At 36.2% G+C, this 15,965-nt stretch overlaps 1 protein-coding gene across 8 annotated transcripts in view; it reads right to left on the minus strand.

Annotated features, from left to right (window-relative positions):
- Positions 1 to 15,965, minus strand: part of DOCK7 (dedicator of cytokinesis 7) — a 220,162-nt gene that overhangs the window by 181,992 nt on the left and 22,205 nt on the right. For 7 of the 8 annotated variants that reach the window (XM_007464292.1, XM_007464291.1, XM_007464290.1 and 4 more), the window contains exons 1-3: positions 15,486 to 15,584; positions 5,331 to 5,506; positions 5,073 to 5,141 (exon numbers count right to left, since the gene is read on the minus strand). In XM_007464292.1, the coding sequence (XP_007464354.1) occupies positions 5,073 to 5,137 (65 nt within the window). In that variant the 5' untranslated portion in view covers positions 5,138 to 5,141; positions 5,331 to 5,506; positions 15,486 to 15,584. Of the gene's footprint in view, positions 1 to 5,072; positions 5,142 to 5,330; positions 5,507 to 15,485; positions 15,592 to 15,965 lie in introns of those variants that run through there. The other variant, XM_007464293.1, reaches the window with a different exon arrangement.

The following is a 15,965-nucleotide window of genomic DNA, read 5'->3' on the forward strand; positions in this document are numbered from 1 at the left end:
CCTTTAATCCAACTAGAGAGCATTTATGAGTTTCCAGAGGTAAATCATATTGTCCTTCCTTTTCATGACAATCATGTGGATATAATTTAAGTTGTACTTTCAATTCAGAGAATTGGTCAGTAAAAGGAAAGGATGGGAAGCCAGGTTAAAGAATAAAATGAGAGAGCAGAAAATATATCCTGCATTCATAACAATGTAAATTTTTAAAAGGCAAAATATATATAATGCATTGAAGCTTAAAGTTCCAAATAGCCAAGAGAATTTTGCTAAATCTCATTATGTATAAAAAATCTTAAACAACGTAAAGCTTCAGGCTTCTAAAATGAAAAAATAGGGACTTCCCTGGTGGCGCAGTGGTTAGGAATCCACCCTCCAATACAGGGGACATGGGTTCGATCCCTGGTCCCGGAAGATCCCACATGCCGTGGAGCAACTAAGACCATGCGCCTAGAGCCAGTGCTCCGCAACGAGAGAAGCCAAGGCAATGAGAAGCCCATGCACCACAACAAAGAGTAGACCCCACTCGCCACAACTAGAGAAAGTCTGCGCACAGCAACAAAGATGGAATGCAGCCAAAAAAAAAAAAAAAAAGAGCCTGTAAAATGAAAGAATAGCAAGATCTACACCACTGTATACATATATTCTTAATTAACATATATTGTTGTATAATATATATATATTAGGCTAAGAACAACTCTTAAACTAATGTATACTTCTTTCCTAACAACCCAATGTCCAAGAATATTAGAGACACTATGATCAAAGAGCAACTACTGTGTCACAACCTCATATAGTCAAACTGGGGGAAATTTTAACTGGAGCATAAACAATTATAATTACCAGAGGATGATACGGTTCTATCAGTCAACTTATGACATAGTAAAGAATCGCACTTAATATGAATTATTCACATGTGTTGCTGCGAAAGGTACTGAAATAGCAGCTACATGATGCTCACATCATAGTATAATCACAAAATAAAAGAAAGCATTTTTCTCTGGAATAACTAAAATAAAAATATGCAGTATAGTAACATGAAAGATATTACTCAGAAGCAGATATTTTAATCTTTCATGAAATGTTTAAAGTGCCTTAATTTGTGTAAAAATGCCTGTAAAGTGACAAAGTTTGAATTCAAACACAGGTCTGTTTAACTCTTTACACAATGTTGACTAAAGGCAAACAGACAAAACTTTGCAGCCAAAAACTATTACCAGATATTTTTGAAAGCTACTAAACTGTTTTCTAGTCTTTGCACCTTTTTTCCTCATGGGAAACATTTTTATTTTCCTTAAAGGACAGAATACACTGTTGCTTTTCTATAGGAAAAAGGGTTTTTTTTAAAATAACATTTTATTATTACAGAATCAATCCATGCTCATTGTTGAAAATTTAAAAATACAGACTTGTAAAAATAAAATCATTGTATTTCTACTACTCAGAGTATCAGTGTTGATCTCCTAGTATTTAACTAAGTGGATCTTTTCCTGGGCGTATGTATAATCATAAGTATATACATATACATAAGTATATACATACTTATAGTTTTTGTATTTTTTAATAAAAATGAGATAATGTGGAAAAAAAGTGCCTTAATTGAGAAACTAGATATCTAAGCTACTCTAATAAACCAGAATACTGTTGCATTCTTCCTCCTTTATGTCCTAAAAAACTGACAGTATGAAATTCAAGAGAGCTGAGAAGAATGACATGATTCATGATCAATACTCTTTTCTATATTATCATTCTGTTCCTGTAGTCAGTTGCTATGATAAGGCTCTACATGATTACCCATCCAACACCACCATTTCTACGACTCTGTATCTTGGCATTCTCTCCCTCACTTATTCTGTTCCAGCCACACTGACCTCTCTGCTACTCCTTGAACATTCCCAGCATGCTTCCAATATGGAGCCTTTGCGTGTACTGCTCTTGCCTCTGCCTAATACACTCTTCCCCCAGATATCCAGAGGGCTTACTCCTTAACTTCCTTCATGTCTTCGCTCGAATTCATCTTATCAGAAAGGCCTCTTCCGATTAGTTATTCAAAGTGGAATCACCTCTTCTTGGCTCTCCCTATCCCCCCATCCTACTTTTTTTCTCTACAAGACTTCCCTCTATTCTTCCCAACTATTATATATTTATCTGTGTTTGTTTAATGTCTATTGCCCTCAACCCCAAGTAGAACATAAGCTCCATGAGGGCACGGAGTTAGTTTTGTTGACTGCTGTATCATCACTGCTTAGTATAGTGCCTGGCACATACTAGCCTCTCAGTAAGTATGCCTTGAATGAATAAAGTACTTTCTATCCTTTTACCCCTCTGTGCTGAATTATGGAAGAATTTTTTGGTTTCATCTTATAACTTACTATTCCACTTTTCAGTCACATCCGCTCTGCCATTAAATCCATCTGCTGAGTTTTAAATATTTTTTTCACTGAACAAAATTTTCACTTCCAAAGATAACCAGTTGATTTTTTATATGGTTACCATAACTTTTTCACATCTCTTTGAGGATATTAGTTACACATATGGGTCCTGATGTGTGTTCTATTAACTATTTCCTAAGTTGTAAGTTCTTTCATTTGTAGTTTGATAGTTCTCTTTCAAGTGCACTGGTTTTAATCAAATGGTTGGCAATTCTAGGTTCTAATGCTCATTTTCTAATTTGTAAGCCCATATCTGTCTGAAAATACTGTATCTGCTTAGCCAAGCACATATCCAGTGGCTGTGGAGAAGAGGCACCTCATGCTTCCAGGCAGAGTCTGCCAGTCTTCTGGGTATGAGGGCTCCTTCTTCTTCCAAGGTATGCCCACCCCAGGCACTATTGTATGAGCTCAAGCCCCTATAATTAGTGCTCTTAAAATAGGCAGATACCGGACTTCCCTGGTGGCGCAGTGGTTAAGAATCCGCCTGCCAATGCAGGGGACATTGAGTTCGAGCCCTGGTCCGGGAAGATCCCACATGCCACGGAGCAACTAAGCCCGTGCACCACAACTACTGAGCCTGCTCTCTAAAGCCCACGACCCACAACTACTGAGCCTGTGTGCTACAACTACTGAAGCCCACATGCCTAGAGCCTGTGCTCCGCAACAAGAGAAGCCACCGCAATGAGAAGCCCGCACACCACAACAAAGAGTAGCCCCTGCTCGCCGCAACTGGAGAAAGCCCAGGCGCAGCAACGAAGACCCAACGCAGCCAGCCAATCAATCAATCAATCAATCAATCAATCAATAGGCAGATACCTCTGCTCCCACTTCTATGCATAAAGAAGGGTATAAGAGGTTTCAAAGTAACCAAATGTCCAATATTTACCCCAGGTCCCCCTTCCACTGCCTGTATTCACTGAGCCTAAAGCTCTACTGAACCTTTTGCATGTATCTTAGATTATTCTGTGCTGTGGTTTTCTGTTGTGTTCCAGTCATACCTTTTATATTTCAGGGATACTTTAAAACTTCTAGTCTACCAAAAGTACCCCTTAGTCTTCCATTTACTACTGAAGGTAATAAATAATATCTAGTATAACAGAAAAAAATACAAGCATTAGAATCTGATGCCCCTAGGTTCTAATCCTAGCTATCCCACTTTTTGGCCATGGGACCTCAAAGAAGTTACTTAAGTACTCTGAGCCTGAGCTACATTGTCTGTTGGAACCTTAAATGAGATGAGTATAAAGTATGCAATAAAATGCCCAGCATGTAGCAAATAACCATAAATGTTAACTACTGTACCCTCTTGGCTTAAATCAAGGTCAGCAATCCCTTGATTAGAATTAAGTAGCAAGACGACTCCATGATTCTAAGGTTAATATATTTTATAACTAATCTATTTCTATTAAGATTTCTGATTACAGGTTTCCAAGATACATGCATAAAGGTAAAGACTTTTGAGTTATCTGACAGAGGAACAGTCTTCTTCAGTAATCTCTAAAATTTGGCTTTTGAAATACTTATCAAAATTGTAAGTTCATAAAAACAGCTCTTCTTTATAAAGGGTAGCAGATTGTATTTTTATTAGGTCACACTAAAACTAAAAAGCATGTCAGCAGTAACCCCAAGAGTGAAACACAGTGAAATAAGACAGTTGCCCACAACAGCAACAAAATAAGCAATGGATACATCACTGTTACTAGTACAATTTAGCACAGATAACTTCACTTCTCAAAACTGCAATGTCATAACAGAATTTTCCACTACTTCAGTAATTATACTTCCTTTAGAAAAATAAAATAAGGCTAAGAAGATTCAGTATGAAGACCCTTCTTCATTATGCAAATTAGCAAAGGAAGAATAATTTTATTTTATTTCTTAATCTGACTTGATATTTCAAACACCATCCATTAGAAACATAAATTTTGTGGTAAAACAAAACATTATTTTTACAACTACTAACTTGATTGGATGTACAGGTCAAGGACATGTAAATATTCAGTTAATAAAAGGCAGAGACCTTTCAAACAGCTTGATCTAGAAAACTAGCTATTAAATTTAACCAATTCAGGGCTTCCCTGGTGGCGCGGTGCTTGAGAGTCCGCCTGCCGATGCAGGAGACGCGGGTTCGTGCCCCGTTTCGGGAGGATCCCACATGCCGCAGAGCGGCTGGGCCCGTGAGCCATGGCCGCTGGGCCTGCGCGTCCGGAGCCTGTGCTCCGCAAATGGGAGAGGCCACGACAGTGAGAGGCCCGCATAACGCAAGAAAAAAAAAAAAAAAAAAAAAATTTAACCAATTCAATAAATTGGATTTTTAGAAATACAAATTATTCATCAATATTTACCCACGATTTCCCAAAAGAATTAGACTACAAATCATTATTTTATATTATTATTAGTTACTAATGATCTATGATAATATAGAAATACTATCCCCACAAATGTATTATTTTATAAGGAAAGTAAGAGAAAGTAATTGTGGAACTCCTAAGGAAAAAATATCTATATGCAAAGGTTCTTCTTTTACTTTTTCAGCTATTTTTTAAATGAATTTTCAGGTCTCATAATTAGTATTAATCTACCTTAATCCATTTACAGATCCTACTCAGTATTTTTAAATGTCATAATGAATATATAACTTACTTTCTGATCACAATTGCCCAGTCTTCTGTATAACTTCTTATACAATCTCTAACATGTGGATCCATTTCACTATTTTAAAAAAGAAAATATATTTATAATTTAGACAGGAAAGCACTGATGTTTGTGAATTCTGCTGCTGCACTCTTGTTCATATAATAGGAAACAACACTACCACAAGAAATAGAATCTAAATAAAATAATGGAAGGTAGCCTTTTTATAGTTACACTAAAACCAGAAATAGGTAAATGTCTCCTTACCTTTCTTCAGGTACAGCTGAAACAAGGGTTCTACAGTCCCTAGGACTATAAACCACTTCAATATCATCTGGAGGGAATTCAATCAAATCCCTTAAAAGCCCAGAATCCACAGCTAAAGGATGAGTAATGAGGTAATCTTCCAAATCCACTGGATCCACTGCTTCAGTAAGGGGCACCTTTATAAACAGGGATGGATGTGAGAGGTGGGTATAAAGGAAGAGGTGGACACAAGAATTTTAAAACTTAAATAGATTTATTATTTTAAAAAACATAATTTTTCCCTTGCTATTTCTAAAATGTCAACAGATATTCAGCCAGATGAACTAAAGAAACCACAAAGTGTTGGGTCATACTCTCTCTGATCTTCTTGCTTCGATTTTGCCCTTAACTCCCACATAAAAACAGTAAGATAACAGTTTTATAATACTATACAGTGACAAAATACTCACTGGAGGGATTCTTTTTTATAATTTGGAATTTTCATTGCTAAGTTTCTTAGTGGTGCTTTTACTTTATTTGTTGTTACTGTTATCCTAGTAAAAACGTACAACCATACTGCAGTGGGGGGAAAAATGGCCCTCCAAAAGATTGCCAAATCCCAATCCATGGACCTTATATGTCAAAATAAATAAATAAAATATAAAATAAGAGTGTCTGAAGATATCATTAAGGATCTTAAAAGAGGGACATTAACCTGGATTATCTGAGTGGGTCCTAAATGCAATCATATATATCCTTATACGAAGATAAACAGAGATTTGGGCCACACCAAGAGGAAAGCCATATGAAGACACAGAAAAGAGAGATTTGAAGATTCTGGCCTTAAAGGTAGAAATGATGTGCCACAAGCAGCCACCAGAATCTGGAAGAGGCAAGAAAGTGATACTGAAGGGAGCCTCTGAAGAAAGTGCAACCTTGCCAAAACCTTGATTTCTGCCTGTTGATACTGATTCCAGACTTCTGGACTCCAGCACTGTGAAAGAATACATTTCTGTTGTTTTAAGCCACCCAGTTTGTGGCAATTTGTTACAGCACCCAAGGAGACTAATACACAGACCCTATTAAAAGTATTATTAGCAATAATAGGATATTTGTGGCATTCCTTAGCCAAGCTGAAATTATAGTTTCTGATAAGATACTCTATTTCTTATCTAATTCAAGAAAGAAAATTATTCAGGCAAAACTATAAATGATTATACAACAAACGTGCAGTTGTGGACCAATGAAAATAAGAATACGTTATTTTTCAAGATGTTCAACTGGGTAAAAACACTGAGACCTGCCTACTGTGCAAGTCTGCATTACTACAAAGAAGGTGCTTTAACCTATACTTCTTTGGACTGAACAACTAGGTAGAGCAACAACATTTTAAAGATACTAAGTAAAATAATGAATGACTATCACATCATAAACACTCAAAAGATGGTAGCTATTATTATCATTATCATTATATGTTTTCTCATTTAAACCTCCCCCAAACCCTATAAGTTAGAGATAATTACTATTTCAATTCTACAAATAAAGGCAATTGTGCTCAAAGAAGTTAACTTCTGAAAATAAAATAGCCACAAAATGAAGAGCAAAATTTCAAACTAGGTCTTTAAGATCTAAATTCATGGTTTTCTCTCATAAGCATTCTATCTTACCTATTCTACCAAGTACATAATACACTATCATGACATGCTTAATAGAAGCACAGAAGCAGTTTATCAGGGAAAGGGAAATCTTTTTCAATTACTGTTGCTGGGAAAATTGGATAACTATATGGGGGGGAAAAATGAACTTCAATCCTTACATCATGACATATACAAAAACTAAACTGAGATGGACCATAGATATAAACATAAATGCTAAAACTATAAAGCTGCTAGAAGGAAATATAGGAGAATATCTTCAAAATTTGGAGTAGGCAAGGGTTTCTCAGACATGACAGAGAAAGGGATAGTCGTAAAAGAAAAATTTATACATCAAAAGATGGTTAAGAAAATGAACAGGCAAGCCACACTAGGAGAAAATATTTACAAAATACATTTAATAAGGGACTGGCATCTAGAATATATTAAAAAGTCGCACATCTCATAAAAACAAACCACCCCCTCAAATAAATGGCGCGGGGTGGGGGGCAGTTGGTAAGACATTCAGAAAGCAAGATATAAAAATGGCCTGTTAGGGACTTCCCTGGTGGCACAGTGGTTAAGAATCCATCTCCCAGTGCAGGGGACACAGGATGGATCCCTGGTCAGGGAACTGGATCCTACATGCATGCTGTAACTAAGAGTTTGCATGCCACAACTAAGGAGCCCTCAAGCCCAACTAACGAGTACACGTGCCACAACTAAGACCTGGCACAACCAAAATAAATAAATAAATAAATAAAATTTTTAAAATAAAAAATCCAACAGAGTCCATAAAATAAAATTTATTTTTTAAAAAAATGGCCATTTAGCACATGAAAAAGTGCTCAACATCAAAAGTCACAAGTAGGTACTTCCACTTCCAGGAAGATGGAGTAGACATACTTTTCTCTATTCTTCCCACTAGTTACAAATACAAACCCTGAAGATTATATATAAAATAAACATAAGATGGCTCTGAAAGGTGGATAGAAAAAGGCAAGACCAACAGGGACCTCGGGACCCAAGGAATAGCACAATAGTGAGTTACCTAAAATTTCTTTTTACCTTATTTACTCCAGACCTGATGCTAGAGAAGCCCACAACCCAGAAACACCAAGGAGCACAGGAAAACAAAAAACACAACCAAAGCCTGTTCTCCCCAGCCAAAGGACCAAGAGAGCAGCAGCCTAGCAAAACAGAAAAGGTTAGAGAATAACCACTCTACTCCAGCCAAACATCACATGAAAAACTGTAGTCCCACCCATATCCACACCAGCAAAGGCCAGTGGGGAGCTAGACTTCACCCTCACCAAGCTGTAACAAGCCATCCCAACACTACCCATTAAGCACGATGTCAAAGTCAGAGTGGGGAGCTGAGATTTTCATATCTACTGGAAGGTAATGAATCCTCCACTCCCACAGTGTCAGTGGAGTCCACACAGGGAATCTGGACACCTATTCCTATACAGCAGTAACAAAAACTCCTTCCCCTTACTGCTGAGGCAATGTCAGGTGAGGTCTATATAATTTAATACCTATAGGGTGAAGAGACATAAAGGTACATAAGATTTCCGCACTTCACTCAAACTGGTAAAATGTCAACACCAGTAGTGTGATTAGTTATGTATATAAAATACCTTAAGCAACCACTAAAAAGACTATACAAAGATATGCACTCAACAACATTACAGATAAATCAAAATGGAATTCTAAAAAATGTTCAGATAACCCACAGGAAGACAGAAAAAGGAAACTAGAGAAACAAAAGGCAGAGAGAACAAACAAAAAATAAAAGGGCAGATTAAAGCCCTAGCAGAATGATAATAATATTAAATGTAAACAGCCTACATACACCAATAAAAAGATAAGAAACTGGCAGAAGGGATTTAAAAACATGATGTACCAGTATGGTATACCAAAAGCTCACTTCAAAACAGACAATATAAGGAGGCTGAAAACAGAAGATTGGAAAAAGATATACCATATATACATTAATCAAAAGAAAGCAGAAGTGGCTATATTAACATAAGATAAAGTACTTCGACTTCAGTGCAAAGAAAAGTAATGAATAAAGAGGGACATTACCTGATGATAATAGCTATGACCCATAGCAATCTTAAATGTGCATGTACTAAACAACAGAGCTATAAATTATGGGAAGCAAAAACTGACAGAACTGAAAGAAGAAATAAGATATATCTACAGTTATAGCTGGAGACTTCAAGACATCTCTCTCAACAACTGAAAGAAAACCAAACTGAAAAATCAAGAAGTATATGGCAAAAGTCAACAGCACCATCAACCAATAGGATCTAATTGACATTGTTTTATAGAACAATCCACCCAACGACAACAGACCAAATACTTTTCTCAAAGGCCCAAAAAGTAAATACCAGGATAGACCATATCCTGAACCCTAAAACAAACCTCAACAAATTTTTAAAAATTGAAATCATACAGAGTGTGTTCTCTGACCATAATGTAATCAAACTAGAAATTAGCAACAGAAAGACAACAGGAAAACCTCCCAAAACTTGAAAACTAAAAACACAGTTCCAAATAATCCATGAGTCACAAAAGTCTGAAAAATGAAATTTAAAAATTACATTGAACTAAATGAAAATAAAACATAACAAAATTAGTGGGATGAGGAAAGTGCAAATCAAAAACACAAGATACTACTTCACACCCATTATGATGGCTATTACCAAAAAATGTAAAGTAACAAGTGTAAGAGAGGATATTGAGAAATTGGAAGTCTTGTGCACTGCTGGTGGGAATGTAAAATGGTACAGCTGCTGTGGAAAACAATTCGGTGGTTCTGGAAAAAAAAAAATACCAAAACACACAGAATTATCATATGACCCACCAATTCCACTTCTAGCTATATACTCAAAAAAACTGAAAATAGAGACTCAAACAGATACTTGTACACTAATGTTCACAGCAGCATCATTACCGATAGCCAAAAGATGAGAACAATCCAATGTCCATCAACAGATGAATGGATAAACAAAATGTGGTACACATATACAATGGCATATTTTTCAACCTTAAAAAAGAAATGAAATTCTAACACATGCTGTAACAAGCATGAACCTTGAAGACATTATGCTGAGTGAAATAAGCCAGACACAAAAAGACAAATATTGTATGATTCCACTTACATGAGGTATGTACATATAATAGACAAATTCAGTGTACTTGATGTCATTTAATTGTACACTTAGAAATGGTTAAACTGATAAATTTTGTCATGCATATTTTACCACAATATAAATACATGCATACATAAATTTAAGCGAACATTTTTTTAAACTTTATAAATCAATGTTTCTCCACCTAAGAATTATCTCTGAGGCAGTATACTTTTCAGGATTCAAAGTGTCACAAATGATACTCCATGAAAATAATGACAAAAGCTGGGAGTCCTTACATATGTCTAATTCAAAACTAACCTTTCCTCAAAGACTGACCAATCATATCAAGAGTAAGGGTTAGGGTTGGGAAGAAAGCTATGACACTCTCTTAACAACACTAAATCACAGAGATGATAAATGATCTTGTTTCCCAAACTCACATAGAAAGTCACTGGTTTTCTAGGTGTAATACTAACTAGACTTGGAGCAGAGAAATAAATTTCTTTCTGCTACAACTGTCTCCACTCTCTGACTCCCATCAGAGACAACTGCCTGGGCTAGTTTTCGGATGTAGTGATAAGCTGCTTACAACTATAAATTATTTTGCAAGACTCCAAAGAAAGATCCTGTATTTACAGATTCAAGGGAGGAAATTGCAACATGATTTTATAACAGAGAATGACTAGGCAGTAAGCAGGGTTAAAGGATGCAATAAGAAGCAATAGTGAAGCACTACAGAATCCCTTACAGGCAATGTGAGACAGTCTTACTTCAACAATCACTGCATTGGAATTCTGACTAACATGTTTAGTGTTCAGATCTCTTTCAGTCTTTTCTGGTGCGCCGTCAAAATTCTGGTAGTTGATTAGTGGTTGTTTTGGGATGGGAGAAGGGAGACAAAAGGGTGAGAGCTAAACAGTTTCTTTTTGAGGTAATGAAAACGTTCTAAATTGACTGTTGTGATGGTTGCGCATTATCTGTGAACATATTAAATCCACTGAATTATAAATTAAATGGATGAATTGTATGGTTATGTGAAAAAAATCTCAGTAAAGCCATTAAAAAAAAAAAAAGTTGAACCAGAATCTAATCGTATACAGGAAATACAGAAGATAGAGAAACAAGTCTATGAGGAAGAAATTTCAAAAACGCTGAACCAGAATCTAACCAGTTACAGGAAATACAGAAGATAGAGAAACAAGTCTACAAGGAAATAAACATAAAATCCAAAAGGCAGGAAATTCGATAAGACAACTAATCCAATTTCCTCAACAAGTCAATGGCATAAAAACAAACAAACTTAAAAGTTGGAGGAGGGAGTAGTATTCCACTGTATATATACACCACATCTTCTTTATCCATTCATCTGTTGACGGACATTTAGGTTGCTTCCATATCTTGGCTATTGTAAATAATGTTACTATGAACATTGGGGTGTGTGTATCTTCTCGAATTAGTGTTTTCATTTTCTTCAGATAAATACCCAGAAGTGGAACTGCTGGATCATACTGTAGTTCTATATTTAGTTTTTGGTTGTTTTTTTTTTTTTTGCGGTACGCAGGCCTCTCTCACTGTTGTGGCCTCTCCCGTTGCGGAACACAGGCTCCGGACGTGCAGGCTCAGTGCCCATGGCTCACGGGCCCAGTCACTCCGCGGCATGTGGGATCTTCCCGGACCGGGGCACGAACCCATGTCCCCAGCATCGGCAGGCGGACTCTCAACCACTGCACCACCAGAGAAGCCCTATATTTAGTTTTTTGAGGAACCTCCATACATTTTCCAGTATGGAGGAAAACATACAGCTGTACCACTTTACATTCCCACCAACAGTGCACAAAGGTTCCCTTTTCTCCACATCCTCGCCAGCACTTGTTATCGCTTGTCTTCTTGATGATAACCATTCTAACAGGTGTGGGGATATCTCGTCATGGTTTTAATTTCCATTTCCCTAAGCACTTTTTCATGTACCTGTTGGCCATTTGGATAACTTCTTTGGGAAAATGTCTATTTAGTTCTTCTGCCTATTTTTAATCAGGTTGTTTGTCTTTTTGTTATTGAGTTGTATGAGTTCTTTATATATTTTGGATATTAACCCCTTATCTGATATATGATTTGCAAAAATTTTTCTCCCATAGGATGCCTTTTCATTTTGTTGTTTCTTTGGCTGTGCAAAAGCTTTTAAGCTTGATGTAGCCCCAATCTGTTGATTTTTGCTTTTGGTGTTTGTGGTTTTGGTGTCATATTCAAAACATCATTTCCAAGAACAACATCAAGGAGCTTCTTCTCTACTTTTTCTTCTAGGAGTTTTATAGTATCAGGTGTTATGTTTAAGACTTTGATCCATTTCAAGTTAATTTTTGTGAGTGGTGTAAGGGAACCAATTTCACTGCTCTGCATGTGTCTTTCTAGCTTTCCCAGTACCATTTGTTGGCCTTTCCCCACTGGATGCTCTTGGCACCCTTGTAGACTATTAGACGACCATATGAGCAACAACATGGATGGATCTGAATGATATTATGCTTAGTGAAATAAGTCAGACAGAGAAAAACAAATTTTACGTTATCACTTACATGTGCAATCTATAAAATAAAACAAACTAGAGAATATAACAAAAAAAGAAACAGACTCACAAATATAGAGAACAAACTAGTGGTTACCAGTCGAGGGGACAGGGGGCAGGATAGGGGTAGGAGATTAAGAGGTACAAATTACTATTATAAAATAAAGAAGCTACAATAATATATTGTACAGCAAAGGGAACATAGTATTTTATAATAACTCTAAATGGAGTACAACCTTTAAATATAGTGAAACACAGTGCTGTACACCTGAAACTTATTTAATATTGTAAGTCAGCCATACCTCAATTTAAAAAAAAAAGTTAGAGGAGGGAGAAACTGCCCTTTTTTTTAAAAATGCAAGTGATCTAAGACCAAATTCCACCTGTGTATTTTGTTTGATCCTGATTTGAATAAACCAACCAGAAAAAGATATGTATGAAATAATCAAGAAAATTTAACATGCACTGGATATTATTAGATGATACCAAAGAATTATGGACTGTTAATTTTTTTAAGTGTGATAACAGCACTGTGGTTAAATTTAAAGATGTTAATGTTTATACTAGTCTTCTACTTCTATGTATGTTTGAAGATTCCCATAACTTAAAGAGAACTTTTTCAGAGAGAATACAAGAAGAGAAATTGAAATCAGCAAGCTCTGACAACCCTTCGAAGGAATTTTGTTGCAAAAAAGAGCAAAGAAATATTGGAAGTTGAGACTGATGGAAAAATGGGGCAAAAAAAGCAGAATTTTTTTAAATGGGAGAAATAATGGCATGTTTGCATGTTTATATACTGGTGGGAATGATCCAATAAACAGAGAAAAAGTGATGATATAAAAGAGAAGGGAGGACTTCCCTGGTGGCACAGTGGTTAAGAATCTGCCTGCCAATGCAGGGGACACAGGTTCGAGCCCTGGTCCGGGAGGATCCCCCATGCTGCGGAGCAACTAGGCCCGTGCTACTGAGCCTGTGCTCTAGAGCCCACGTGCCACAACTACTGAAGCCTGCGCACCTACAGCTCGTGCTCCACAACAAGAGAAGCCACTGCAATGAGAAGCACGCGCACCACAATGAAGAGTAGCCCCCACTCACCCCAACTAGAGAAAGCCCACATGTGTCAATGAAGACCCAACACAGCCAAAAATAAATAAATAAAATAAATAAAAATTTTTTTAAAAGAGAGTAGGGAGAATTCCTAAAGTACTGTATTTGAGCAAGAGAACTTGGGATCTAGTTCACTAGTGGTTCATTTAAAATAACTGGTGAATAGACACAATATGGGTACAGATGATAAAAGGTGAATACACATGGTGGTAGGAGTATATGGAAGTTCTTTCTGACTGCTTCAATTTTCTCAGTGAAACAGAAAGTCAAGTCATCCTAAGAGTGAAAATGGGGAAGAGCAATTAGGGTTTTAAGGAAAGAGTAGGAGGCATGAAATGGGTCAACTAAAATAGGGGGAAAATGAACGGACTAGGAAAATAAAATGTTTGCCTAGCAATGTTAAAGCCTTTATGAGTTAGTGGTCACAAATTTAAAGTGAGACCAGTCAACGGGATCTGTGTGTTTTCCTCCAGCCATACTCAGCTGCATAAGTGCAGGTATGAAGTAAGCAGAAGGTTGGATTTAAACAGCACTGAGGTAGTGCAAATGACATGAGAAGAAGTTAAGGAAGCCAAGAGTATACGCAAAAGAGTAATTATAATGATCAACAAATAATTTAAGTTTGGTAAGGAGAGAAAAGAGGACATCAAGGGGTGAGAGACACACAAAAGTTAGTATGATCACAAATTCTAGGTCCCAGTGGTATTGAAGGACAGTTGAAGTCAGAGTACCAGAACAAGAGAGCAAGAAAGATAAGAAGTGGTATTAAGAGAATAGGAAACATAAAACTGAGATTACAGGAGGCTTATGGTTATTCATAATGACTAAATCCAGGGATGACTATGGAAGTGAATAGTTAAGGTGTAACACAGAATGCGGGAAATCAGTTGAAAAAAGGAGTTCAAGACACTAAGAGAGTATTAGAAGGATCATCTCCATGTACATTGAAACCATCCAGAGATCTATATATTCTAAAATTTCTCCAATCAGTATGTTACTGTTGTTAAAAGTAAACTCCATGTTTTAAAATTTTAATAACACAAACATTATACATAAACATGTTGCTACAAGTCAATCAAACTATTATGCTCTGGCATATGATGTTTGTTCAATAATTGGTACCATTTCATAACCAAACAGAAAGTGTTAATACAACTTCACCCAAGTCAGTCTTAATTACTTTTTCAGTTTTTGACAAATGGAGCATGTTTTCAATTCATATTCCTACTATAACAAATAAGTACCAGTTTTTTATCAAAATTGATTATCCTCATGCCAGCCTCTTGAATAAGAAAACATGTATCTCTGACACAGCACCTGGCTTAAAGCAATAATTCAATAACTATATATTCCTTTCTATTAAAGGAGATAGATAATACTATGAATCTACATAATTATTTAACATTTACTTCAGTACCTATTATTTCTAGAATAGATTCCTGAATTTTCATGTATGAATCACCTTGGGTCTGGGAAGTTCTAATTGTAAAATTCCAGAGTTGATTAAATCCTGAATGTAAAGTTTCAGAGTTGCCTAGGAAATCAACACTTCTATAACACCTCCCAACACTCCTCTGACTCAAATTTCATAAAAGAGTGAGATAGCAACAAATAAGGGTGTTAGTGAGAGTAGTGATGGAACCCAATCTACTAGCTCTTATCTTTCCACTATTTTTTCATGGCCTAGTCAGAATTACACAGTAACATACCATATTTTAAATATGCTACTTACTGTGGTATGATGGGATATACTGCCAACAATGTTGAGGTTTTTGAGCAGTTGGGGAGAACCACTGTACTGTCCAGAAATCTGCTTCCTAACTTCAGCAGCCACAGTTCTACAACAAAAAAAGCAAATACATTGTTTTTAAAAAGAAAACAAACTAACTTACAATGGGAGAAAGCTAAGTATTTTCAAAAGTCATCTAAAGAACAACAAAATCTCAGCACATCAATAAGCCTATAAATTTATAAGATATTTTGGTAAATACTGCTTATAATTACAGTAGAACATCTTTATAATGCTGATATAGGGTACAATACTTACAGCCAAGTTACATAAGGCTTTTTTGGTATATGGCATTTCAGGGAACATATTGATACTTTGGTTTATGATAGAGCTGGAAGCTATAATAAGATGTATATATTAATGTGTATATATTTTAAGGATATAAAATTAATTCAAAATACTTTATAAACAGTATTCATGCCC

This window comes from Lipotes vexillifer, unplaced genomic scaffold (assembly GCF_000442215.2).
Source record: "Lipotes vexillifer unplaced genomic scaffold, Lipotes_vexillifer_v1.1 scaffold47, whole genome shotgun sequence".
NCBI lineage: Eukaryota > Metazoa > Chordata > Mammalia > Artiodactyla > Lipotidae > Lipotes > Lipotes vexillifer.